The sequence below is a fragment of the Columba livia genome, chromosome 7 (assembly GCF_036013475.1).
Source record: "Columba livia isolate bColLiv1 breed racing homer chromosome 7, bColLiv1.pat.W.v2, whole genome shotgun sequence".
Taxonomy (NCBI): domain Eukaryota; kingdom Metazoa; phylum Chordata; class Aves; order Columbiformes; family Columbidae; genus Columba; species Columba livia.
The window spans coordinates 39,810,617-39,838,540 of record NC_088608.1 but is presented as its reverse complement, the minus strand read 5'-3'; the positions used below and the strand labels follow the sequence as shown (position 1 = coordinate 39,838,540).

Below are 27,924 nucleotides of genomic sequence, written 5' to 3'. Positions count from 1 at the left end.
ACTCATGAGAGTCAAAACAGAGTTACCTGCCCCTATATATGGCAGCAAAGGTGTAACGCTGAAATGCACACACACTAAGTAACAGCACCGTTACCTATCATGACTCCATTCTCACTCACCTGGCTGCAGGGGTGTTAAACTGTTCAGGACACAAGTTACGTTTGGGCAGCATTTCCAAACCAAATCTCCCTTCAACCCATGAGAACTGTGGAAATACAGCAGCAAAACTCACACCTTTCTTCTTTGACAGCCCAAACTCAATGCACAGCAAGCTTAATAAAAACATAACCTTCCCACAAAGCCCAAAGTTGCTGCTGCAGACCCCATCAAGGCTGCTTTACCTGCTGTAATAACCTCTTTTAGTTCTCAGGTGGTTTATAACTTCCCCAGTTCCCCCATCTGCAACTAATCTCAATCACCCGAGGTCAATAAAGTTCACCCTTGCACCTTCAGCTTGCTGGTAATTTCTCTGAAACCATGTATGTGGTTTAGGGTTGAAGCTGTTAGTGGTTTTCTTACAACTATTGTCTCTTCCAGTCTGTGCAAAACCTCTTTGGTCTGGCGGAAGTTTCTTATAAAACTGGACTTTAAGAGCAATCTGTAATCTTGTAATGCCAGCGTGTTTGCTCAAGAGCGGTCAGTGCTGGCAAAAAGGCAGAAAGCAATGTTCAAAGTCAGACCAGTAAGTGGTATTTACTCTTAAATTAGCTTTTTGCAATATTACTGCTCTCCCTGAGCCAACAGCAGCAAAACGTGGACTTTGAAACTAGGGGGAACCCAGAAATTCTCTTGCTAGTCAAACACGATTTCTTTGGCAATATTACCCGTTGTGGCAGTTCAAAAAATGGGTTATATTATCTAAACCGCCAAAGTCTTTCCTTTGAATACCCATAGTTATTCAGAATGATGTAACCCCCCCCGGATTTCTGTGACTTTCCAGCCCGTTCCTCCGGGAGGAGCCGCAGAGGGAGCGCAGCGGCGCTGTCTCACACAGCCACGGGATATCCGATATTAACAACCCCGAGTGCCTTCCTGCGGCTGGAAAAACTCCGGTTAGAGCGCAGGGAGCCGTCCCTGCGAATCGAGTGGGAATTTATCAGGGCCAGGACCGGCGCCTTTCGCCCGTTATCCACCAGCGGCTCCGTCGGCTCCTCCGCAGGGCCCGGGGGTGGGATGGACAGATGCTCTTGCGCGGACACACGGACAGGGCTTTGGCCGCCTCTGCCTCCCCAGTAGCGATGCCCATGTGCTGGGGACACCCAGGCAGCCCCGACCCGCCGCAGGGTGAGGAGAAGCTGCCAAATTAATGCACGCCATAAGTTACAAAAGACATGCCCATCATTAACCAATTGACGTGATCAGTGCTTTCCGACCACCTGATAAACAAGGGGATGTTTTTCAAGTTTTAGATCCTTCTGCACGGCAAGAAACAGAAGGTGATGCGTTGTTTAGAAGCAGAGTGCTTAGCTTATATTTGACTAATAATAGATGTATTGTAAGTTAGAACCTAATCAATTATAGCTACATTAACTATTAGTGTAGCCGCGTGTTAAAAATTTCCAAAATTCGTAATTAACACGTAATAATTACGTGAATATAAGCAATGCAAGAGCATCCAGTCTGTGCAGCGCTAATGGAGGGCGATCCCCAGCGCTGATAAGATACAGAACGCTGCTTAACAGCGTCACTGACTCTGCTCCTCAGGCTGTTTCTTTGTTTCGAGGGCTCGCCCGGGAACAACCACCACCCGGGGGGACCCGGGTAGACTTTCCCGCCGGGAGGCTGGAACCGCCACCCACACGTCGGTCGGTTCGGGCGGGACCGGCCCCGGGGCGGCCCCCGGAGCAGCGCAGGCTCCGCCCCCCGCCACGTAGCTCCGGGAGCGCGGGGAAGGCGGCCCCGCCATTTCCCCTTCCGCCGCTTCCGGTTCCGCGCTGCGGGGTCGGTCCCGCCGCGCACGTGGGAGCTTCCCCGGTGCCGCCGCCGGCGCCATGTTGGTGCTGTTCGAGACCGCCGCGGGGTACGCCATCTTCAAGGTGAGGGGAGGGAGCGGGTGTCCCGGTACCGTGCGGCTGCCGCGGGGCTGCCGGGAAGGGCTGGGAGAGCTGGGGCTGTCCAGCCGGAGAGAAGCTGAGGGGGGTCTGATCAGTGGGATCAATATCTCAGGGTGGGTGTCAGAGGACGGACCAGACTGTTCAGTGGTGCCCAGCGCCAGGGTGAGGGGCAACGGGCACAGACTGAAACACAGGAGGGTCCGTCTGAACATGAGGAGAAACTTCTTCGCTGGGAGGTGCCGGAGCCTGGCCCAGGCTGCCCAGAGCGGCTGTGGAGGCTCCTGCTCTGGGACATTCAAACCCGCCTGGTTTATGGGTACAAACTGGAACACAAAAGGTTCCACTTAAATATGAGAAGAAACTTGTTCCTGGTGAGGGTGGCAGAGCCTGGCCCAGGCTGCCCAGGGAGGTTGTGGAATCTCCTTCTGTGCAGACATTCCAACCCGCCTGGACACCTTCCTGTGTAACCTCATCTGGGTGTTCCTGCTCCATGGGGGGATTGCACTGGATGAGCTTTCCAGGTCCCTTCCAACCCCTGACGTCCTGGGATGCTGCGGACACGACCCTGTGTGATCCGCTCTGGGGTTGGGGGATCTCCCTGCAACCCCAAACTCCGTCATTTTGTCACCTTGGGGGCTGGTGGAGCTTGATGATCTTAAACACCTTTTCCAAGCAGAATGTTTCTGTGTTCACTCTGGCTGCTCTCCTGCCCCTTCTGAGTTAGTTAGAAATCACCTTTCCAGTGGGATCAAACCTGCGCAGCGAGCCGCACCATCTCAGCCTTCCACACAGCCAGGAGGGGCTGAAAATAACCCCCATTTTAACTCCTGAAAGCGAGCTCAGCAGCACACGAAGGCAGAGGAGAAGCCAGGTCCCGGTGCACGAGTGCTGCAGGTCTGGAGGGCAGACAGGTCTGCGCGTCCTTACTGGGATGGACACGGGAGGGCACCCTGCGCCAAAATATTCTATGCAGAGTTTACCTTTTTCTTGTTTTTTTTTTGCTTTTTGGAAGCAGTCTTTAGATATTCTCACTGCTAGGTGCTTTTGGGGAGGTTATTTGTCTGGGGTTGGTTGGTTTGTTTGTTTTACTCGAGGTTTGTGACACAATTTGTGCTTCTGAATTTTCGGGAGGCTTTCACGGTCACCCGCTTGCCTTTTCAGCAGCGTACGCAGATTTCCATGGCCAGCATCGCTGTGCTCTGCCTTGTTCCTTGGTGATCAAGGACTATCGGCCTCTGCAAGCTGTGTCGCTCTCAGCTATTCCCCTGTAGGTGTTGCTCTCGTCAGAGGAGCAAACAGTCTAAAATAATAAGCAAAAATGAGGCATGGCCATGTTCTGAATCTTGGAAGGCTTTTTCTAGTGAGTCTTACCATCTTACAGGGCACAAAATATCCATAGGTATGTAATTTCTATATACTAGCAACCTTGATTTAGCAGCTTCTATGTCTTTGTTATTCTCAGTGCACCCGTGTCTGTTTACAGAGGCTGAAGATTCTTTGGGCTTCAGGATAGGAAAGATGAATTGAAGGAAAGAATCAGCAGGCTGAGGAAAGGAAGAGTTGCCCTCAGGTTTTTCTGTGCCTCCAAGTCCTGTAGGAAACGAGTTACTATGTTTATTTGCTCAGCTACTGATTGAGTTTTAAAAAGATGACCTCCTTGGACCTGGGTTTAAAAATCCGCAAGGGAACAAAATCTCATAAACCCAAGAGCAATTTCTGCACTGAATCAAGTTGCAATTGTGATGGATTTATGCTGTGGGGACATAACCACAAGATTTTTGAGTGAAGCGTAAAGAACACAGTGTTGTGAAGCTCTGGGCCGTGCTGTTCCCCTGAGCGCTTTTCTAGGAATCTGCAGTACACTCTGCGCTTTGGGAAATGCACGGAGGCTCTCGGGGTGTAACTGCTGACCTCCCGCTGCTCAAAAACTGAGGGGATCCCCTTTGTACAGAGCTGAGATTAAGCCCTGGCTGCCTCTTAAGTAAGTCTTGGCTCAGCTGATTAAGCTGTGGTGAAAAGTTGTCTCTGTGGAGATGTCTCTTTCTTCCTTGGGCTAGGTCAGATGGATGAAAACACCTTGTGGGAGATCAGTCCTTCCTGTTCGGTGTCCCAGACGGGTTTGTATGTTCCCAAAGCGGCGGCAGGTTTGGCTCTGGGTCACGGGGGCTGTGGGTGAGTCCTGTAGAGGAGGTGGAGCGAGCCCAGTTTTGACCAGCAAGGGGAGCGTCCTGCTTTGATGTGCAGGCTCAGAAGGACCCAGCCATCATTGAGCAACCTCTGTCATTCAGCAGAAAGTAAAACCGCTGTAAATAACGATTGTGTATTGGTAGGATGGCTAGCGCTTCTGAGACTGGAGATCACCCAGCTGCCGTCTGCTGACTCAATCAGTGTTAACTTCCAGTGGCTGGATGTGTAAATCTGCTTCAGGGCTTTTCTGCTGAATGCAGGGTTGAAGGTTGTTCAAAAGTGCTTTAGACATTGTTTTGTGTGTGTTTGTTTTCTCTCTCTAGGTTCTGAATGAGAAGAAGCTCCAAGAAGTCGACAGTTTATGGAAAGAATTTGAAACTCCTGAAAAAGCAAACAAAATGTAAGCAGTTTTATAAGGGGATAGCAGCCTGGCTTTGGGAAGGACATGAGTGCCTGTAGAGTTATGCACATCGGAGGTTCAGAAAGAAGTAGCGTTTTTTATTTTGCAGCATCGTAAAACCTAAGAGCTGTGAACAATGATAATGTGAAGTTAGATTCTCAGGGAAACCTAAATTGGAATATCAAAGTGAAAGAAATAACTGATTTTTCCTTGCAATGAAATTAAGCCACAGAAGTCACTACCATGTGCCACTGAAGCAAAAAATTAAATAATATTTTAAGGAGATCTGGCTGCTTTGACAAGAACATCCAAGATCGTAATGCTGGAACTGGCTGAAATAACAGGTTTTCTGTGCTCACAGGAAGTTCTTAAGAAAAAAAAACAAGTTTAATTCACGTGGAACTAAAAACACGTGCATGGCTGCGAATTGAGAGTTGGTGGTGTTGCCGACGCCGCCGGCGAGCGCTGGCACAGGGACCGCAGTGTGTGCTGGCCCGGCCAGCACCGTATCCTGGAGCCGGGGACAGCAGCGCTTTGCTGCCCAGTCTGCCCAGGGTGCTTTGTTTGGAAGATTTCTAACCAGCTTTGGTTATAATGGACTCCTCTGAACAAGCCGTGCCTTGTGATTTGGATTTATCGCACTCTGTAACAGTGTTTAGAGGAGAGGACAGAATATCCCGCATCTTCCTGCTTGTAGTGTTGTTAATCTTGTCTTGGAAACTTTGTCTGGGCCGCTTGCTAGACGGAATGTGGTTCTTAATGGATCTCCCCTCCGATCAAAGTAACTCCTCTCTCTCCTGCCTGTCTGGAAAGGCATCAGGATGAGCCTGGAGCTTCTGTTGGGCTGTACGAAGGCTTAACGCCAGCACCCAGCTTTATCTGTGACCTTGCTGCCTTCGCAGACACTTGACTCACAAAGCACGGTGGTTAATCAGAGCCGGATTAGCCAAATGCCCGGCCCTGACAAGGAATTTACTGGATTGAGAGAGCTCCTGAGCTGTAAGCCTAGATGTCAACACCCCAGCCTGCGTGAGGGGGAGAGGATCCCACAGGGGCCGTTAAGCACCGTCCGTACAGTTTGTGGCTCTGGTCAGCAGTTAGGGAGGGCACGGGAGGACGTTCTGTTGTTTCTTTTCAGCTCACAACTTGTATTCTAAACATCTAATTACAAGGGAGGACTTGAGGGTTCCTGAGCAATGAATCAGTCCAGTTTTAAAGGCTTTGAAGATGCATTTGGCTGCAAAGCCTGTTAAATGTGAACCGTGCGTTTCACAGAGGCGGGTTCCTTTTGAAGAGGAGTGGGAAGATGCTATCGGCACTTCATCAGGGCGCAGCGCTGAGATTCAGGTGGATGATGTCTGTCTTTAAGTATGAACTACAAAACAAAAAGGAGGCTTAGGTTTTCTGATTGTGATGGTCCTAGAAATACCAAATCAAAGTTCCTTCTTTTCCTCTTTTTTTTTAATAAAATTTGTGGGACCCAGCTGAATAGTTCGATCAGGCTCAGACTTGATCGGCAGGTTTAGTGCTCTTGCTTGTTTTTGAGGATCTGGATATTGATCTCTGCTCTCTCGCAGTCTTGGGGAGAAGAGGGGAACCGGAGTAGCAGAGGCAGAAAAAAAAGTGTAATGGTTCTAGCATCTGGTTTATGTCCCTTTGTTTACACACTTGTATTTTTCTTCTGTAGAGTAAAGCTGAAACACTTCGAAAAATTTCAGGACACAACAGAAGCACTTGCTGGTGAGTTGACACCATTCTTACAAAATCAGAAAATCCTTGTTGTACACTAGTTCACTCATTACTTCCCTCCATCCCTGCTCTGTTCCTTTGCTTAGTGTTTAAATCGCAAAGTTTTCAAAGTCAACAGGTCCTGTTGGTTGATGAGGTCGTCCATCCAGTCTATAGTGCAGTAGGGATGTAGTAAAGTCTCATTTTTTCCTACTGTACTTATTCCCAAGCAGCTCACCAGTGAGCAGCATCTAGGTTTGTCTGCCATCTGTAGCCTGTTGTCAATGATGGATTCTTGTTGAAGCTGAATATAACTGATTTGAGTCAACATTTCGTCACTACCACTGAGACAACAGGCACAGCAGAGTACACAGATTATTATAACTGCCCTTGTTTTATGGATGCATATTACACCTGTGTTTTTTCAGCCTAAAAAAAGTAAAGCCTGTAATCGTAGAAGAAATTCAGGAGTTTAAACAAAAAGCCTTATGTTCGATAGTTTTTTACTAATTCAACAGTTAACTGCTTGATGCTGTGGGCTAGTTTGAAGAGAAAGGATAAAAGTTGTACCTAATCATTCAGAACTGGTGTGCCTGTTGCTGTATGACAGCAGCAAGGGAACGTTCCCCATCACATCTATGACTAGAGAATGGATCTTTGTATTCTGATGGGGTAGGAATAGCTTCTAAAGGAAGGCAAGGAAACAAGAATGGAGACACTACCGTGATACAGGCGTTGGAAGTGAAACTACTGAGATTGAAGCTGCTGTATATTCCTCTCCCTGGCATATTTTTTGGATTTTGTTGCTTTTGCATAGATTTGGATTCAGATAATGTATCATATAGTGATTCAAAAACAAGAAACAAAGAAACAAAAGCCACCTCATAGAAAAAAAACAATTAAAAAAAACCTAGAAACAAACAAACAAAACCAAAACTTCTGCTACTTTGCTTCAGGTTGACTTACCTGTGAAATGGGAGAGGTTATTCAAGCTACCTACATCGTGTTGATTTTGAAGGGTAGGCTATGTGTGTGGTGTTTCCAGTGAGTGAGGAGCTATTGGCCGGCTTGGAAGGTGGAAACCTATCTCCATTGTGGAAAGATTGAGAGGAGGCTCAGCACAGCACTTAGATTTTTACCCTCAGCTTTCAGTAAGCTTCTGGAAATGAACAATCCCTGGCTTCTGCTGTATTTACCCTGATGAAGGTGTTGCATCAATTGCAGAAGTTCAGTAGAGCACAGAGAATTGTATGTGTCTGCTTAAAAATATATTGTGCGGGACTGTAAAGCTTTTACAGATCTATTAATACTTGAGAATGAAGAATGGCCTTTTAAAGTTCTTCAGGCTGGGTGCTGTATTAAAAGGGTTTGTGTCTAGCTGCCCAGTCAGTGTGTTTGGCTTCACTCCTTGTTGGGCTCTAGACAGCACATAATCATTGGCAGAGGATGTAAATAAGCCGTTACTCAATGTAGGATATCATGGTTGCTGACCAAGGGACCTGGAAAACAATTGGTTAATTAAATAGTGCACAAAATGTTCCTGCATAGCTTTGCCTTCAGAAATGTTAAAGGTGTATCTAAAACACATGGCATACTGTTCCTGGAGGTCCTTAAACAAAATTGGCAGAAATAGAACTGAAACCACATGGAGAAGGGAGAGGCAACTGGGAGGAAGGTTTTTCATTTAGGCCTCCAAAGGAGCAAGTATGTAATTTTCTTCTATTTTGATTTCAGCTGCTGCATGGCAAAGTAGCATTGCATTTCAGACTAGAGCTACTGTGGGCAGTTAAAATAAAAGTACCAAGTTAGGAGAACTATTTTTACAGGGTTTGGGAGGGGAAAGAAATGACATCTTTGGTCTTCTTGTTCTGTACAGCTTCCACAGCTCTTGTAGAAGGCAAGCTCAGCAAGAACTTGAAGAAGATTCTCAAGAAGATAGTGGCAAAAGATGCCCATGAACAGCTGGCTGTCGCAGATGCCAAACTTGGAGGTGTCATAAAGGTGATAGTGGATTCTGCTGTTCTTCCTTCTGCCTCAGGCTGCTGAAATCTTACGGTCATGTTCTAGAGATTTTGCAGTTACTAGCAATGGAATCTGTGGAAGGTATCTGATCCTTATGATCAAACGGGTACTGCTTTTGTACTGGGAAGACGGCATCTCGAGTACTCAAGTGGATGATACGATAAAAACGCTCTGAGGTGTTCAGGTTTGCTTGATTTCTCTCTGAAGTATTGGTTAGGAACCCAGCAGATTAAAAAATGAGTTTCCCTAATGATTGCATCCAAAAAGCAGATGGGATGTCTCTTAGGTGTCAAATACCAGGTTCCCATCTGATTGTTTTTTTTCTGACCACCTCCTCGTGCTGACTTAGACTTATGCAGACTGCAAAATGAGGAGGATTTAGCATTAAAGTGAATAATACCAAGGACTTTGAACTGATCATTCAGTTTTGTTCTCTGAAAAAAAACCCAAAGCCCCCAACCCTCTACCTCTGAAATTTTTCTCTGTGGCCAAACTGTTTCTAGTAAACTGCAAAATCTCGGATCTTCAGTTCTAGTGTCTGCATAGCAGATAGAGCATTAATTATAAATCTCTTCAGTCTGGAATTGTTACTGTGTGGGGAACTGGGGTTGTCCCTACCTTGAGAGTCAGAGATGACTGTACCTGTTGTGTGATCGCAGGGCTGCAGAGGGAAAACCTGGTCCAGCGAGACAGAAGGGCTTTGAGAAACGTTGTTGTTGTGCCTGACTGTGGGCCGCTGGTTTCTATCTTGCAGGACAAGCTGAATTTGAGCTGTATCCACAGCCCAATGGTTACGGAGCTCATGCGAGGGATTCGCTCACAGATCGAGGGCCTGATCACTGGCCTCCCTTCCCGAGAGATGGCAGCCATGTGTCTGGGGCTGGCGCACAGGTGAGTCCCTTTTACCCCGCTCCGTGTCCTTGGCTCTGCTGTGTTGCTGGCGGTGTCTCTGAATCACAGAATCCCAGAATGTCAGCGTTTGGAAGGGACCTGGAAAGCTCATCCAGTGCAATCCCCCCATGGAGCAGGAACACCCAGATGAGGTTACACAGGAAGGTGTCCAGGCGGGTTGGAACGTCTGCAGAGAAGGAGACTCCACAACCTCCCTGGGCAGCCTGGGCCAGGCTCTGCCACCCTCACCAGGAACAAGTTTCTTCTCATATTTAAGTGGAACCTCCTGTGTTCCAGTTTGCACCCATTACCCCTTGTCCTGTCACTGGTTGTCACAGAGAAGAGCCTGACTCCATCCTCCTGACACTCCCCCTTTCCATATTGATCCACGTGAATGAGTCCCCCCTCAGTCTCCTCTTGTCCAGCTCCAGAGCCCCAGCTCCCTCAGCCTTTCCTCACACGGGAGATGCTCCACTCCCTTCAGCATCTTGGTGGCTGCGCTGGACTCTCTCCAGCAGTTCCCTGTCCTGCTGGAACTGAGGGGCCACAACTGGACACAATATTCCAGGTGAGGTCTCCCCAGGGCAGAGCAGAGGGGCAGGAGAACCTCTCTGACCTACTGACCACCCCCTTCTAACCCACCCCAGGTACCATTGGCCTTCCTGGCCACAAGGGCCCAGTGCTGGCTCATGGTCATCCTGCTGTGCCCAGGACCCCCAGGTCCCTTTCCCCTACACTGCTCTCTAATAGGTCATTCCCCAACTTATACTGGAAACTGGGGTTCCACACTCTCCAAGTTAAGGCGCGCTTTTATCTGAAATCTTGTGTTTTAAAGGAAGGGCTTTCCAGTTTGTACCCACCTTTTATGGAAAGGCTTAATCTTCACCTGAATTTGAAGTTGAGAGCTTTCCTTTGCATGTTACATACTTCAGGATGTGGTTTAAAATGTCGCTGTAGCAGTCAAATGGGTCATTTAAAACTCCGTTGCCACAGAGGCACAAGGCGAACACCATATTTGCTGATTTATGCCAGAATAAATACCCGTATAATACATAATGTAAATGTTAAAGGCAGAGTTGTCTTCTCACCTTGCTGCCACTGCCCTTTAGCTTCAGTGGAGCAGTAGTCAAATGCAAAGTTGTTGCATCACCATGGGGTCAGGCATTCATCCATGAGTAACTTAATCCATATTCTGACGTGCGCTTGTCCTGTCCGTGAGCCATCAACAAGTTAGAGAACTGCTTTGCTCTAGCTAATTCCTTACAAATACGCCTGTGCGTTTGCTTAGAGAATTGGCATTAATATTGAAGAAGAACTTTGAAGATGCAAGTCCTCATTGATATCGAGTATCTTCTACTGCAGCATACTGAGAACTTTTAAACATACATTAAAGCCAGATGATAATGGCTTTCTCTGACAGTGAGAATCTGTTCCAGGAGGTTTCTCCTGTCACTTCACATTAGCGTTCCTGATACTTGCTGCTGGGTGGGTACAGTTTTGGGGATTGCCTCCGGCTACTGCGGAACCGGAGGCACAGTTGACAAATACTTTTTGTGGGGAACCGCGTGTAAAGAAAGAAGGAAACCGCCAGCCGGTTTCCTGGCACAGCCCTTGCGGTCTGTGTGCGTACGCGGGTCAGAGCTGCTGCGGAACTCGTCACTGTGGTGTCAGGATGCTGATGAAACTGCGTTTCTGTCTCCTCAGCCTTTCCCGATACAAGCTGAAGTTCAGCCCCGACAAAGTAGATACCATGATTATCCAGGCAATTTGTAAGTATATTCAGAGATTAAGTTATTAATGGGTTTGGTTTAGGATAGCTGACTTCTTTACATCATTTACAGGAAAGTATTGCTGTCAGCTTCCTCCCGGCGTGTTTTGACAAAGGGGCGCTGGTGTTCAACTAGGTGCAAGGTGTGCTTTCTTAGTAGGGTTTTGCACAAGCAGGTACATTTTTAGGGTGATACAGTAATCTGATGTCCACTTTTTCTTAGCATAGAGATCAGCTGTGTGAGTTCAGTCCTCTGGGGATTTTGCTCCCCAACAGGCTTCCTTTCTGAGTGGTGATGGGAGAAGGGGCCCCACACAGCAACGTTTTCTGACCTGTTGTTTGGTACCATCTTGCACAGAGGGCAATGTAGAAATAAGCTCTTACGTTAGGCACATAAAACCCGCCGCAGCATGTAACGCTGCATTCCACCTCCTTGCTTTCTTAATGGAAAACAAACCAAAATTGTAAACACAGCTAGGAAAGCTCGTTCCTCGTTTTTCCTTGAAGCCATCCACATCACAATCGGCGTGCTCACTGTGAAGCACTGGTGAGGAATCCTGTTTGGAACATTAATTCCCAGACTGTTGTCAATGATGGAACATAGTTAAGCTGAAATTCATGATTTAATTCAGTTCATTCGTCACTACCACTGAGACAACAGATGGGAATGTTGGTATTGCGTTAGAGGGAAATATTTTAGCCTTAGGGCTCTGCAGGAACATATGCTGTGGGTGTTATACTTTTATGTTTTAAATCCTGTTATTGGTCATATCTGGTAAGTGGTGAGCCTGTTGGTTTGTGTTTGCTACATTTATATTATAAAGGCAACTTAATACATTGTTTTAAGTCAAGTAGTTGAATAAAAGATCAGTTTCTCACCCTTAAAACATGTTTTACCTTAAAGTTTTGTACATGGCTAATTTTAACATCAATCTTGTGTGTAATGCTTTGACTGAGAGGAGTAATAACTGGAATATTAACAGGAATAAGAACTGGCTGCTGGTCCCTGTCCAGGGGAACGTGCTCTGCAGCTCTTCAAGGAGTCTGTGCAAGACAGTCCCAGGGATTAAACTTTCAGACCGCACTCATGGGAATACTAATATTCCTAAAATATTGTGCCTGGCATCATGTAGAAAAGTAGAGACTTCTAATGTACTGCAGCTTATGATTCACTCCAGTCTTACGGGATAAAATACTTCAGCTTATCTCCCTTGACGCTGCTTAAATTTGTCGTTTTGAGAGTTTTCCATTTTCAGATTACCTTTCTAGAGAAAAACGTCCACTCTTCTTTCTCTTAGCGCTTCTTGATGACTTGGACAAAGAACTGAATAACTATATCATGCGCTGCAGGGAATGGTATGGCTGGCACTTCCCCGAACTGGGCAAAATCATCACAGATAACCTAACGTATTGTAAATGTGTGCGGAAAGTTGGTGAGTAATAAGGAGGTAGAAGCTTTCTATTGATGATTCTTTTATTATTTTTTTTTAATAACGAAGTTTGCAGTGCAGAGAGAGACTTGCGGTTGTAAGGGAGCTTTTTTCCCCAGTCGCAGGAGAATTACATAGGTTTGGTTAGTGGTAAATAACAGCTTGCTTCCTGGAATTCTTCCTCTGTAATCACGCAACTGAAAGTTTCGCAGCAAGCAGCTGCTGAAAAGGTGAAGTACTCAGAGTTACATGTAGGGTGCTTCTTTCTAGTTTCAAATTCAACATTTCCAACCCTTCTCAGCTAATATAAACATAAACACAGAACACTGACATATGTTTTGGGAGTTTGGAATAGGATGACAGCAGACTTGACTTGCTGTTGTTATTTTGGCCTTTTATCTTCATCTGTTTCTGTGCTTTTTTTACTAGTTCATCTCCCCCCCAGCACAAACTCGCTTTCATCTGTCCCCCACAGGAGACAGGAGCAATTTTGCCTCCTCTGACGTTTCTGACATCCTACCGGAGGAGATCGAGGCGGATGTGAAGGCTGCCGCTGAGATTTCCATGGGGACAGAAGTGTCAGAAGAAGATATAAACAACATAATCCATCTCTGTGATCAGGTGTGTAGGTGTGGATGAACCGCAACAGGAACTCTGCTGGGGCTATCCGTGTCAGAGCCCCTTCTGCCGAGGAGAGGTCGCTAAAAGCCTTGTGATGGCAGTGATGATTCCTATATGGTTGCTCTCCTGATGTACAGACATGAGGGTGCACAGTCACTACCTCATCTGAGCCATCTCGGGCTGCTGGTGTCCACACAAAGAATGGGCGGGCTTTTGGTTGGAATTCTGGCATTGCTGAGCTTTTCAGTTCTTGAGATCACAGAATCCCAGGATGTCAGGGGTTGGAAGGGCCCTGGAAAGCTCATCCAGTGCAATCCCCCCATGGAGCAGGAACACCCAGATGAGGTTACACAGGAAGGTGTCCAGGCGGGTTGGAATGTCTGCAGAGAAGGAGACTCCACAACCTCCCTGGGCAGCCTGGGCCAGGCTTTGCCACCCTCACCCCCAACAAGTTTCTTCTCATCTTTAAGTGGAACCTCCTGTGTTCCAGTTTGCACCCATTGCCCCTTGTCCTGTCACTGGTTGTCACTGAGAAGAGCCTGGCTCCATCCTCCTGACACTCCCCCTTTCCATATTGATCCCCATGAATGAGTCCCCCCTCAGTCTCCTCTTGTCCAGCTCCAGAGCCCCAGCTCCCTCAGCCTTTCCTCACACGGGAGATGCTCCACTCCCTTCAGCATCTTGGTGGCTGCGCTGGACTCTCTCCAGCAGTTCCCTGTCCTGCTGGAACTGAGGGGCCACAACTGGACACAGTATTCCAGGTGTGGTCTCCCCAGGGCAGAGCAGAGGGGCAGGAGAACCTCTCGACCTAAGTAATGCTGCTGTGTAACTTCTTTTTAATCTGTGGCTTTGGAAGTGCCCTGTGTTAAAAGTGGAGTGCTAAGGCCCCAGAAGAGCGAGGAGCTCTATCCCGCTTCTGTGAACTCCCAGCTGGATCCTTTTGTGACTTTAGCGGGAGTGGCAGGGTTAGGAGGAACGAGTTCCTGTTCTTGGTCTGGACCGGGCTGCTTTTTTATGTGCATTCTCATTGTGTGTATTTCTATGGAGCGAGCAAAGAGCATTTATCCCATTTCAAGAGAATGGTGGCGAAGATTTATGTGGAAACTGAATGTTCCAGGGTTTTGTCCTAGAGAAAATGCCCTTACCGAGTATTTTTGTTCTGCTTCGCTGTCTTTGGCACGTTGTCAGCTCCTTTATCGGGAGCTTTGCTGAGAAAAGAAGTTGCGTAAGGGCATGAGCAATAGAGGTCCAATATACTTTGTGGCTGGAGCTCTGCTCTGGGCATATGCTCTATAGAAAGCTTTCCATACCTCTGGCCCGTGGCTGGCTGAGCATTTTGCATTTCGTTAGTCTCCTTCCTTGTAAGTCTCAGCGCTTCCTCAGCTGTACATATTTAGCTCTTTGTATTTGTTGGTTGGCTAATACTGATTCCCGTGCCCAGGTGATTGAAATCTCGGAGTATCGGACGCAGCTGTACGACTACCTGAAGAACAGAATGATGGCCATCGCTCCCAATCTCACCATCATGGTGGGCGAGCTGGTTGGAGCAAGGCTCATTGCTCACGCAGGTGGGTTCCACTCAGCGGTGTAAATCAAGCTTAGGTGACCTCCCGGGAGGTTTTCTCTGAGGAGCTGGTCGGTTAAAAGCATTACTCAAGGCCCTGGTGAACATCTGGTGATGAAGGGGCGCTCTCGAGGAACCTGGGAGTACCAGCGTGAGCTTGGTAGCCGTCTGTGATGACAGAGTTCTCAGTTGGCTTGAACTCCTTTTGGAATATGAGGGCAACTGAAGTCACTACCTCTTCTGAGACGCTTCCTGAGCCTCCTGCTGATATTCCAGCCGCTTCCGAGGTGAAATGCTGACAAACCGCCGTTAGGCTTGGCCAGTCAGACTGGCTCGAGGTAGCAGCCGTATTTCGGTTATCTGTTCTGCGGTGACACGTTCTTGCTGCCAGAGCTTGTCGGGAGTAGGCGTTACTCCTGTGGGACATGTTTTATTGAGTCAGCCTTCTTTCCCACTGCTGAAATGAAGCCGAGGCAGGGTGAGTTGAAGCGCGAAGGACTGAAATGGCTTACCCGTCCTTCGGGAAATGAAGGTGAAGCAGCTCCCTTAGATGGTTTGGACCTTCCTACTTGTGAACAGTGTAGGAATTTAGCCTCCCGCTTCTCCAGCTGCTCCTCTGACAAATTCCCCTTGCTGTGTTACCTTCTTCTAGGTTCCCTCTTGAATCTGGCAAAACATCCAGCGTCAACAGTTCAGTTGCTGGGTGCTGAGAAGGCGCTTTTCAGAGCGCTGAAGACTAAACGGGACACACCAAAGTTTGGCCTTATCTACCATGCTTCGCTGGTGGGACAGTCCAATCCCAAAAACAAAGGAAAGGTGAGTTGCAGAATTGTTTACTAGCTTGGCTTTTTCCCAGAGCATTTGTATCTGTTCATGGGATGGTGTGAGCTTCACAGTGAGGCTCTTTGTGTGCTTTACCTTACTGCATTGCTTCATGGTTACATGCAAAACGTTAGTGTCCCACAGATCTTTGGATGTCATTCGTTCCCGTTTGAAAAAGTGAACGGGATTGTCCATTCCACACATCTGAGTACTAACAGATTCGTTCCCGCTGAGTCTTGATGTAGCCCTGGCTTTCTCAAGGCGCGTGTTACTGCTTTCGTCTCTCTGGTAGTAAGCTAAGTTGTTCCAGGCTTTAGTCTCGCTTGGAAAATCAGACTCTTGTTGTGCTAAAACTGGTCACTTGTGTGGCTTGCTCTTAAAGAGCTTTGGCTTTTAGAATGCAGGTGGACAAATATGTGTTTGATATGTGGAAAAAGCTATTCAGCTGGAAATGACACCTCAAACTAACCTGACCTAATGGTTTGGCTGGAGTGGGATATGTATAACTGACTTGCTGTCTCAGATGTTTCCCTCTGTTTATCAAGAAAATAAGGTGTTAGGTTAACAGGATTTCACTGCCAAAAGAATTATGTACTAATTGGTTTTGGGATGGAACGATACTAGTAAATAGTTACTTCGTTCTTTTGTTTGTGGGTGTGGTTTCCAGATCAGAGCGAATTATTGCCTTATATAAAGTCTTAGCATTTAATACTGTTTTTGGCTTTTCCAGATTTCTCGAATGCTGGCAGCTAAGACTGCTTTGACTATTCGCTATGATGCCCTTGGGGAGGACACCAACGCCGAAATGGGAGCTGAGAACAGACTCAAAGTGGAGACGAGACTGAGGCTTTTGGAAGAGAGAGGGGTAAGTCGAGCAGAGGGCTGCGCAGAGCTGACGTTTTTGTTCATGGTGCCGTTTTCTGGTGTGCTGCTTTGAGTCTCTTCCCTTCCCTGTGTCCTGGTGTCCCCTGCCCCTGTTGTCCACCATGGCTCTCAAAAATCTGAACACTGGTGATGCTCATTCTTCAGGAGCTTTCTCTGTAGCTAAAGCAAGACGTTGTTCTGTAAATTCCTGCACGGCCCTCCCATCGCTTAATGCATATCCTGCTTCTCCTCGCCTGCTGGTCCATCTGTTGCTGTCAGCACAGCGTGCTGGGAGAACGTGGGCTTTGCTTTCCTCTTTTTGGTGGCATGCCCGCTGCGTGTGATCTGGTAGATTAAAACTAGGCTCAGCCTAGCAAGCTAGAAGATGTCATACTAATGCTGTAATACGGCATCACTAAAACAAACAAGAAACATCCAGAAAAACCCGCCTGCTTCGCCTTGAGCATTTCAAGGGGGGCAATGCTTCCTATCAAAACAAAAAGCCAGGAGCTGTATTAATCCTAAACCAAAAACTGATCACCTGACAAGCACAAATTTAATTCAAATCTCATTTGGGGCCTGTGTTGTGGTTTTCAGGTGGGCTTTATGGCAGGCATAGGGTGATACCTGCCCTGACATGCAGAAAAAAAGCGTGCACGTAATGGAGCTGGTCTCGGGTGGGGGTTTAGAGGAATGATCTGCCGTGTCGCGTGGCCGTGGGGTGTTTGATCCAGTACTAGATGCCCTTTGATTGAATGGGGCTCTCGAAGAGCAATATTAGAAAGGCGCTTTCTCACCTGTTACCTCCCCCTCGCTGTTCTCCTCGTAGGCGTAAGTCTCGGACAGGTACACAAGAGTCTGACCAACAATATATGTTTGTATTTCCATTTTTAATTCCTTTCAAGAGCTGTGGAGCTCATGTTGTGGTTTGTTTTCATTATGAGTAATCTGTTTTTCACTTCTAAATTTTTCTTGTAGATAAGAAGAATAAGTGGCACTGGAAAAGCCTTGGCCAAGGCAGACAAGTATCAAAACAAGAGGTGAATAGAGTTTCCTTTCAGCTTGGCTCGGTAGAAATAACTCTCCTTGGTTTTATTTCCGAGAAGCTTTTTGGTTGTGGACTCACTTAAGATCCAGAAAACGTTTTCTGTGCTTTTTTAAGTGACAGTTCCAGTTGCTAATGGGAATTTCAGTTTTCCCACCTTCTCCAGTTGTGGGAAAGCCAATGAACTGGAGAGAGTCCTGATTTTCTACTAGTGAATTACTGACATATCAGATAACAAGTGTATTTAGATGCTATCAGCATCAGCCCAAAAACCTGAATAGTTTGGGGACTAAGTATGTAGTAGCTTTATTTAATCTGAAGAAATTAAATTTGAGAAAGATCATAGTTTGACTGAATTTCTTTGACATGGAAGCCGTCCTAGAGCCCTACTTATTTGTCTTATTCTTAGAAAAGAAAATAACACTTGTTTGGAGCAAAGCTTCATCTCTTTGTTAGGTCTTGTAGGTAATAAGTAATATATACCTTAAGCAAGATAGATATAGGGTGTCTGCTCTGGACACTGTTAGAGCAGTTTCTGGTGCCCAGAGCGACACTGTTAAATTGCAGCTGGGACAGCTGAACATCTAAGGATGGGAGCAGGTTATTATCAGTCTGAGACGTGACATCTGGGTTTTTCACTTAATTTGATTGCAGGCTGCTTGCTTCGCTTGGCCTGTTTATTTTGCTCAACCTTTGGCATAGGGAGGGTTAGTTAAGTGAGGAAAAAACAGCGCCCTTGCACCCGTCTGCAGTCCCCAAACATCTTTCTCAAGCCTAGCTGTAACTTTCCATATGTTAGGCATTCAAAGGGATTGCTGGAGCTGCTTTTGAAAAGCCGATGTCAGTAAATAAATGAGGGCGTGTAAGGAGGCAGCAGAGACAACATACGTGCTGGTTTTTGACCTCTTCAAACGAGGAGTCATGAATTCCTGCCAGGACATGTTCCTGCTGTTAGACGTGCTCTGCAAACGTGTCTCGGCTTGGGGGAGAGACCAAAGATCTTGGGCTCAGGCTGGTGGCCTGAAAGGGAAGCTGACTCAGTCCCCATCAAACTGTCCTTGTAGTACAAAAATCGCTGTAGTGCTGCTTGGTGCTGGAAGGGTTTTCAGGAGACTGGCAAGAATCTTTGTCTTTGTGGAACTGTGGATCCTGGATGAACTGGCTGCATCCAAGTCATGTTTCAGAAGTTAATTGAGGTAGTTTTTAGAGATGAGGTTCAAATGAAGCGTTTCAGTATGCTTTCCAAAAAATACGCGAGAGAGCACGCTGCCTACCTTGACCATGTTTACTTGCTGATTACTTATTTATTTATTGATTTAGCAGTAGTATTTTAACAACAACAAGGCAGCCACTAGGCTCTGTCCTGAGTTTAACTGAAACAGAGTCCTCTCTTTGCAAAAGGCCGTGTAATCATTTTTGGTAAAGCTACGTGCGGTGCTCATACCCATAAGAATAATTTCCGACGCTCGGAGGATGAGTTGATGGCACTATCTGGCAGCATTGCCGCGTGGTTCCCAGTCTAGTCGCTAGTCTCAGTTGCTGTTGTAACCTGTGCAAGGTAGTTACTTCATATTCCTATTTTAGGGACGTTTAGGTGCTGAGTATATGCCTGGGAGGGAATAGTTGAGACTTAATGTTTTAAACCCCCTTTTCACCTTCAGTAGGAGTTCTGTTCTGAGTCAGAAATCAAATGATGTAGATGATGTAGTAGATGATTCAACTGCCCCTGAAAAGGTGCAACTAAAGAGCTGGAGGAGCAGTGCAGAAAAAGCAAAAGTGAAACTACCTCTAATTCCGTGTGTGTATAGGTATGAAAATACATCTCTCTAACCCTTGGGGTATGTTTATATGGACTTCCCAAATCATGGGAAGCTCTGCGTGTGACCGTACAGCTGCGCTAGAAAGGCTTTGAGCAGCAGAGATCCATCTAATGAGTCATCTAAGTCCTCTTGGACAGATAGAAACCAGAACCAAACTCCTACTTAACCGCCGTGTTCAGTTCAGATGGGGCAGTTGTGGTTTGTGGGGTATGTCCTGCAGTCCCCATCGCTGATGAACCGCTGCAGAAAGGGCCTCGCTACCTGCAGATGCTGTTTTTGAGTTGGGCAAGACTGGTTTGCGAATATTCTCGGGAGATTGTGTTGGAAAGTTTACATTCAACCGCAGGATCCTACCTGGGGCCTAGCTGCTCTTTTTGTTATTCAAACCGACTTGTTTCCTTCACTACAGCGAAGTAAAAATATTTGATCCGTCTGGTGACTCTACGCTTCCCGCCGTTTCAAAGAAACGCAAAATACAGGAGGTGGAAGAACAAGACGCAGAGGTTGCTGTGAAAGCAAAGAAGTTCAAAGCGGAGATGAAAGGTCAGTCGCTGTGTCTGTGCCTCGCGCAGGGGGGTTTCACATTTACAGCCACCACCCTCCCTGGGTTTTCTCCTTGGGTGCCACACAAAACCCAACCAAACAGCAAAACCCACAAGCACCCTTTATGGACTGATACCATACTGCAGTCAATTGACTTTAGATTTCTGCTTGTAGACACATTTAAAATCAAAACTCGTATTCTTCTTGCGGAATTTCTCGCTCGGCAGGCTGGTGTTTAGTGGGCCTCGGTATCTGGAAGACAAAAAAGCTCTTCTATGTAAAACCAGATCTTGTCTAATTTTACTGGTTTATTCTGCATAGAAAAGTTTTCTGGCATGTTTCAACATACAAACATCGAATGCCAAAATTGAGGTGAAATGGCACTTGGAAATTTCAGTCTGAGTTTACATTGTACATGAACAATTGTTACTCTCAGAAGAGAGAAAAATTAACTGGGGCTGCAGTTGCTCTTTACTTCTCTGATAAGTTACTGTATGAAGACAGATTTCTGGGCTGCAACTGCTTTAGAGGCTTGAACTTTGCCCGTTTGCTTTTTCGAGACCGTGGGTGTTGTCACAAACCTTTGAACCCCCTTCCCTTCCTGTATCCTCAGCGTCGTTCCCCTGGCATTATCAATCTCCAAGGCCTGAGCTGCTTGCAGGTGAAATACTACATTCAGTTCCAGCCTGGTCTCTTGCAGCGTGAGGAGAAGGTTTCTGTTTGTAAATTTGTACTTTTATACACAAAACATGCTTGTGTTTGCTTGCTTTGCTTTATCGAGCACTGACACTTCCTGGGTCAGGTGCAGCTTAGCAGGTATCCGTGAGCTGCCAAGAATTATTTCAGCATTAGACGATGTTCAGAATATTTAGAGAGTCATTTTGGTTGGAAAAGACCCTCAAGATTGAGTCCAACTCTGGCACTAAGCCACGTTTTAAAACTTCCCGAAACGTTAGGTTAAGGATTCAGATGTGCTGCTTATCTTCCTGAAAAGATGAGGCATCCTTCAGATACATGGTTCATCGCTCCTGCCTTTTCCCTTCATTCATATCTGCAGCGTCGTTGTATTTGGGACACTTGGGCATTAGAAATTACTGTGAGCGTTGCTGCAGACTCTGAAGCCCGAGGAGGGACGGGAGATGGGACTATATACAGTCATTAAATGTCCCCAGACAGATGAGCTTTGCTGGAGAGCAGCGGCTGGAACCTTCAGGAAGGTGCTGGTGCCGGTGCCCGCGAGCGCCGTGCGTCATCGCAGTGTGAACCGCGACAGGCGCCACCGCCGCTGTGCCAGCCCTGATGGCGCGTAGGGTAATGACAAGTTATTTCTGCAAGGTTACCACCCAGCTCACCAGTCCAGCCCAGTGAAACGCGTCACGTAGCAAAACGCGCCTCCTGTGTGCCTTTGATGGAGTTCATGCTCACTTTTCAGCTGCTTCGTGTTTCCCTGTGCCATACACGGGGAGGCGAGGATACTTATTTTTCACACATTTTGAGTGCCTTATGCTTGCACACTGACTGCGAATAACGTGTGTGGCAGGATCCACTTAGCAGTCCCTTTATGTGGAATCCTTTGCTGTTTTGCTTCTGGCATTTTTTAATGTCAGAAAACTGCCCGTGTTAGCTGGCTGTATTTTCCTATAGACACAGGTAGAAATGTATTACCCTGAAGCCAATTTTGTTGTCTGAAGCTTGTGTCAGAGGCGCAGATTGAAGTGTATTTTTGACTCGTGTAACCTGCTGCTGCCTTGAGGAACTCATCTTGTGATAAAGCACAGTCGAGATGGTGTGTTTCAGGCTTTTCATAATTGCAGTGGGTTTTTTCTCTTCTTTTGCTAAGTGACTGCTTCAGCCTGGTAATGATTTCCGCTTGGTTTCTTTACCCAGAGACTCCTGGTGCGTATTCTAGAAAACGGGGGGTAAATGGTAGGGTTAGATAGGCCAGCTCGTGCTGAATAGCTCTGAAAAATAAATGTAAGAGGGCATTAATAAATCTTAGGTTAGCATTCCTCTCAGCTTTATATAGATCACTCAGTTCCTGCCTTCCAGGACAGGAGAGAATTTCTGCCTTTGCATTAAATCCTGTATCCAAACTAGCGTGGTCAGCAGGACAAGGGCAGTGATCCTTCCCCTGTACTCTGCATTGGTGAGGCCACACTGCAGTATTGTGTTCAATTCTGGGCCCCTCAGCTCAGGAAAGAGATTGAAGTGCTGGAGCGGGTCCAGAGAAGAGCAACAAGACTGGGGAAGGGACCTGAACATAAGACCTATGGGGAGAGGCTGAGGGAGCTGGGCTTGTTTAGTCTAGAGAAGAGGAGGCTTAGAGCTGAGCTCAGCACTCTCTAGAACTACCTGAAGGGCAGTTCTAGCCAGGTGGGGATTGGTCTCTTCTCCCAGGCAGTCAGCAACAGGACAAGGGGCCATGGGCTTCAACTCTGCCAGGGGAAATTTAGGCTGAGATTAGAAAGCAATTCTTTGCAGAGAGAGTGGTCAGGCATTGGAATGGCTGCCCAGGGAGGTGCTGGACTCACCGGCCCTGGAGGTTTTTAAACTGAGATTGGACATGGCACTTAGTGCCCTGATCTAGTCAATGGACTGGAGTTGGACCAAGGGTTGGACTGGATGATCTCTGAGGTCTTTTCCAACCCAGTTGATTCTGTGATTCTGTAAATGCTTTACGTTGACTCAGCATTAAGAGATTTTGTGTTTGCCAGTCAAAACGGTTACGAAAACCACGGGTTTGAGAGTCCTTCTGTTGCTCTGGTGCTGCTGGTGAAGACACTTAGCCCACTGGGGACAGGCTTTTTTCAAAAAGAGCACTTGTAAATGAATTTGGCGGCCAAGTGAACACACGTGAGCGTGTTTTACACTGTGGAGGATGCTGTTACCCCAGGAGATGTGGGGAGGGCTGTCCGAACGTTGTCTCATGTATTGATTACAGCGGGGAGTCGTCACGCAGCCAAGGGCAAGGGAACAGAAAGCGGGTGCAGCGGGATGTAAAGGAGCAGCGCAATATTTAGCATTCTTGCTATAGCTGTCGTGTCCTCTCACATCTCAGAGAGCTTTTCCTTTTGTCTTTCACTTTCTTAACTGGCAACCTGCGTTTTCTTTTTCTTCCTTTTGTGGTGCAGAAGAGGCGACTGTAGAAAATGATGAACCTGTCAAAAAGAAGAAGAAGAAAAAGGATAAGGGGAAGCAAGCGGGAGAAGAGGAGGCGGGGGGTGAGGAGCCCCCCAGCAGCCCCCCAGTGGAGGTGAGGGGAGCGGCACAGCGCGCTGGCCCATTCTGGGGGTGGATTCTCTCCTAAACACATGGAGCGAGGGGAGGGAAGTGTCCTTACCCGGATAACCCGGGGCGTGCAGGGACACTATTTCATTATATCCATCACCGAGAAGGTTTGCCTCACAAAATAAGGTCAGCGACGTGTTGCTTTGTGGTTTGTTCACGGCAGCATTTGTTTGTTTGCAGAACACAGAGAAAAAGAAGAAGAAAAAGAAGAAAGTGAAAGAAGAGGACGCGGACTGATGGGGAGCAGGGAGGAACGCTGCCCTTCATAACTTGTGTAGCCTCTTTCATATGCAGTCTCCGTTGATAAGGAATAAAAACATTTTTATGAAAGGAGATTTTCCTCCCACGTCTTTCTCACTTGGTTTGCTGGTTTTTTTAGCCGCTAGCAGGACTATTTCTAAGATGTATCGTTTTAAATGAATGATCAGCAAAAAAGAGTTTCTAGATGTGTAGATGTTCTGTTGCAGTTTAAAGAATTCAAAGGCTGTAGTAGTTTTAAGTTCTCCATAAAATGGATATAAATATCTCCGCATATTATCGAGGATGCATTGAACAGCCAAGGTGTCTTATTGAGTTTGCACTCCTGAGAAAACCTCTATAATCGTCTTTCACACGTTTGGGTTTCGCTGCCTTGGCTGACGAGGTTCAGACGGGAGTTTTGAAGTAACACAAGTTACATTCTAAATCGCTTCTGTGGTGGTTGTGGCAACTTGATTATAAAAAGCTGACAGCAAAATGACTTCTTCAGCTCGCTGATAAGGAAGCTGAAAAGGCAAATGTTTTTTATGAGAAATCAGTTATTTGCCAAATCTGCTGCTCTCTGTAGATGCACCGAAGTAGCATCATACGATCGAGACACTAAAGGAAACCATTTTATTTCACTATGCTTATCACCCAATAAGAGAAAGGTGTGGGGTTTCTTTTCTAGGTGTAGCGCTAGACTATTGCCTAAACAAAATAAAAGAAAGCTTGGTAACTGCAGCCAGTGTAGCTGGTGCTTTTCTGCGGGACGCAGCGTATTGACCAGCTCTCGGTGTTTAACTGCCTGTGGCTTGCCTACCCGTTGCTGCAAGTGGGAACACCAAATCCATAACACAATGGGTAGCGTCTTTATTAATGCAGTTCTACCAGTATCAAGAACATGAATTTTCCTGCTCAAAGTGTGTCGTGAAGCAGCATCGGGACTGTGCTACCGTATTGTAACACTGGGGCCTCGCCAGCTCATCCGCTCCTTGCTGGACCAGCGAGATGAATTTAAGGTGAAACATTTGAGCAGAGGTATTAAAACTCTATTCATATTGAGATGGAAGACTTGGCTATTAGTGCCTTTAGTTCTTTATCGCAAATGTGTTTGCAAGCAGAAACCCCTCCAGACGTGGGAGTTTAGTTTCCTCTGAACTATTAGCCCGGTCGCTCCCTCAAAGGTATCAGATAAATAATGTATGCGCTGCTCTATAACTTACCCTGACCAGAAAATGTGTATGAACATCAGTTGCTTAGTAAATCTCATTATTTGGATTGAAATGGAGGGAAGTTATGTCTGCATGGCCACATTTTCCTCCCTTGTGCGTATTCCTTTGATAACAGAGGACGGATTCGCCCCTTTTCTCACATTTTGGTGGGTGCCCGGGGCGCTGGTACGGGGCAGGTTTCCCATTGCGGTGCAGGGAGCGCTGATTTCCACGTCAACTTGAACCACAGCTGCTACTTCATTTTGCTTTCAAAATGCTGCAGGTTTGTTCTTGTTGCTGCTGAATGAAACTCCTTCGAAGAAAAAAGTAACCGAGAGCTCAATGTGTGTGACCCAGAAATGCCGGGTGGCAACAAAGGAGAGGATTTTAAGCTTTTTGGTTGTGGAGAGACCACGTGCTTATCTGCCAGCAGGTAAGGAAACGAGTACTCTGGCTTCTGGTTTGAACTGTTGAAGCTCCTCATCTTTAAAACAATGAGCTACGTACCCCAAAAGGCTGCTGCCGAAACACGGGCGGGCGCGTTCAACCGGGGTGCTAAATGGGGTTGGTGAAAATAAACGGATACAGCGGGCAGGAAAGGCGGGTTCGCTCGCACGTGGTTTCCCACAAAGGTCTGGTTGTTGTTGTACAATCTGAATAAAATAAAACCTCCAGGTATAGTTGGGAAATACCACAGACAGGTGGTTCTTCTCACCCAGCAACTGGGACAGACCCTTAACTGGGACTTGAGCCTTTTTATCTTTTCCAGAAGTTGTTGAAATCCCGAGGCTTGCGCGTTGTCGTGTAAGAAACAATTGTGCAACGGGGCATTTACGTAGAGAACTGGTGGTCACGAATATTTGTGAGGGGCTTGATCCATCCAAAAATGGACCTTTTGCCTATTGATAAGGCAAAAGCCCAGAACTAACATTGGATTAAGGACAGATGTTTTTGCTGCTTGAGCACAGGAAGAACAGCCCAGCTGGCAGCGGCATCAGCAGCCGAGGGGCTGGGTGGCGGTGCAGTCACAGCCCCTACCTAGTGGAGGTTGTCCCTTTGGGGGAACCAGCTTAAATACACCCTCTGGGTCTTGCCAAGACTGAGCCCAAGGATTCGAGGTGCAGGTCCTGGGCGTCTCCTACCTGCTGCTTTCCTTGTTCACACAGTCCTCAAAGGAAACCTGCGCCGGCTTTCGGCTGCAGAATCCAAGTGCCATGGTCAGGACAACGAATGTTTATTTCAGGCTAAGGCTCTAGTCTTTTGGAACGCAGATGTTTGTGGGTTTTGGTTGTTTTTTCTTCGCTACTTGGCAGCGCTCCCTGTGCATTAGGATTTGTGTGCATGGGGCTGTGGCCCACTGGTGCTCATGGCAGGGATGTGTCTCCTTCCAGACGTCTCCTGCTGCCCGTGGACGTCTTGCTCACCCCAGCCACCTACAGCTTGTCCCTGACACCCACAGGCATCATCCCCGTGTCCCTGCCTGTGCGGCAGCTCCGGAGCCGCTTCTGCATGCGGAAAAACTCATGGGTCGCCTTCCTGCCGTCTGTGCCACATCCTGCCGCCCGTGCGCCCCTGCAGCGACACTCCGCTTTCTCCGGGAAAAAAATACTGCAAAAAGACAGACAGCTCAGCAGTGTCACAGAGTCACAGAATCCCAGAGTGTCAGGGGTTGGAAGGGACCTGGAAAGCACATCCAGTGCAATCCCCCCCATGGAGCAGGAACACCCAGATGAGGTTACACAGGAAGGTGTCCAGGCGGGTTGGAATGTCTGCAGAGAAGGAGACTCCACAACCCCCCTGGGCAGCCTGGGCCAGGCTCTGCCACCCTCACCAGGAACAAGTTTCTTCTCAAATTTAAGTGGAATCTCCTGTGTTCCAGTTTGCACCCATTGCCCCTTGTCCTATCACTGGTTGTCACTGAGAAGAGCCTGGCTCCATCCTCCTGACACTCCCCCTTTCCATATTGATCCCCATGAATGAGTCCCCCCTCAGTCTCCTCTTGTCCAGCTCCAGAGCCCCAGCTCCCTCAGCCTTTCCTCACACGGGAGATGCTCCACTCCCTTCAGCATCTCTGTTGCCCTACACTGTCCTCCTGCCTGCCCCAGGGAGAAGCACAGCAGCACATTGTCTCTTGGAGCAGCTTAAAATTTTGCATAGAAATCTTGTTTGCGTAGTCACCAGGCTCAGCTGCTGCATCTCTCCAGCCTGACAGGATGCGCAGTGCTCTGTGTCCATCAGCCTGGTCCCGCAGAGCCGGGGGTGCACCGAGCCAGCATCTACCTCCCCTGGCACGCACAGGGTCCTGCTTAATGCTCTGTCCACACCTGTGCTTAATTTGCCTCTTTAGAAGCCCAGGAGCTGTGGCGAGCGGCCGTCCTCCTCCTGGCTCTGAGCCGCTGCTTTCTTTTCACCTCCGTTGCGCTCCGCCTTATTTCTAAAGCAAAAGATTATTCCTGTCCTAGCGGTGAGCACCTCTGTGTTCAGCGACTGTGTTTTCAGTAGTCTTAATCCATAATAGGAACATTTTCTGATGTTCAGTTTTTCATGCTAAGGGGATCAGCAGTTTTGTCTCTACAGGCCTCAAGCAAAACACAAAGAGGGGCTGATGGTGACGTGTGAAACTCGTATCCCGCAGAGAAAGGATGGGGTAGGATTGAAGTGCTGGGACAGGTGGTGGGGAAGCCAAGAAGGGCCCCAAATCCAAGGGAAATGAAGTAGAAAACCCCCCCATCGTTTGGATCAGAGCCCATTGGGTTTGCCACCTTTCACCTCTAATCTTCCATATTCCAACTCTTAAAATCTGAGATAATGCCTCCCAAATCCCACAAGCGTGCGGGGCTCTCATGACCACGTTATTTATGAAGCCCCGTTGAGAGCTGTAAATAGGATGTGATGTAGAAGGGTTGCGAAGAAGAGGAAGGAAACCTGTTTGACAGCACAATGACTGCAGGCGAGGCCGAGTCCACCACCAAATCGCTCCTGATAAAGCTGCAGCCACGGTAAACTCTTTCTTCTCCAAGAAGGAATTAAATACAGCCATGCCAAAGCACAAAACGCTTCCTTCTGCACAGTGGCAAAAAATACAAGATTTGCTTTAGTAGTAGGTGTAGGAGCACATTTAGAAATGGTCTTTTTAAAGCTGGCGTGGCACTGGGTGAGTGGGGGAAAGCACCCAAACCTGAGCTCAGGTTATTGCTGCTCTCAGCACCGAAAAATGGAAGCTACAGTGGGTGGGCTGTTATTTATACAGCTGTGAATGTAACGCTACAACACTGGAGATGACCATGCAAAGAGTGATATCCATGCAAAGAGTGATATCAATGCAAATAGTGATATCCACACAAATAGTGATATCCACACAAATAGTGATATCCATCCATTTTAACCCCAGGGGGTATGGCACCTTTAGGCTGAGGTAGTTAAATA

General features: G+C 47.3%; 1 protein-coding gene and 4 non-coding genes across 5 annotated transcripts; all 5 read left to right on the top strand.

Moving 5' to 3' along the window:
* Positions 1-1,749: 1,749 nt before the first annotated feature.
* On the top strand, positions 1,750-23,380 carry NOP58 (NOP58 ribonucleoprotein). Its single transcript, XM_021299499.2, has 15 exons — positions 1,750-2,036; positions 4,565-4,641; positions 6,329-6,381; positions 8,246-8,370; positions 9,146-9,282; positions 10,987-11,051; positions 12,349-12,483; positions 12,956-13,101; positions 14,543-14,669; positions 15,318-15,481; positions 16,218-16,352; positions 17,330-17,391; positions 19,626-19,759; positions 22,891-23,012; positions 23,228-23,380. The coding sequence occupies exons 1-15, from the start codon at positions 1,992-1,994 to the stop codon at positions 23,282-23,284; spliced, it is 1,584 nt and encodes a 527-aa protein (XP_021155174.2). The 5' UTR covers positions 1,750-1,991; the 3' UTR covers positions 23,285-23,380.
* On the top strand, positions 6,641-6,729 carry LOC135580025 (small nucleolar RNA SNORD70). The gene has a single exon (XR_010474039.1). It is a non-coding gene; the product is annotated as a small nucleolar RNA SNORD70 (small nucleolar RNA).
* Positions 11,628-11,715, top strand: LOC135580026 (small nucleolar RNA SNORD70). Its single transcript, XR_010474040.1, has one exon. It is a non-coding gene; the product is annotated as a small nucleolar RNA SNORD70 (small nucleolar RNA).
* LOC135580022 (small nucleolar RNA SNORD11B) lies at positions 13,194-13,277 on the top strand. Its single transcript, XR_010474036.1, has one exon. It is a non-coding gene; the product is annotated as a small nucleolar RNA SNORD11B (small nucleolar RNA).
* On the top strand, positions 14,829-14,914 carry LOC135580021 (small nucleolar RNA SNORD11). The gene has a single exon (XR_010474035.1). It is a non-coding gene; the product is annotated as a small nucleolar RNA SNORD11 (small nucleolar RNA).
* Positions 23,381-27,924: the final 4,544 nt, after the last annotated feature.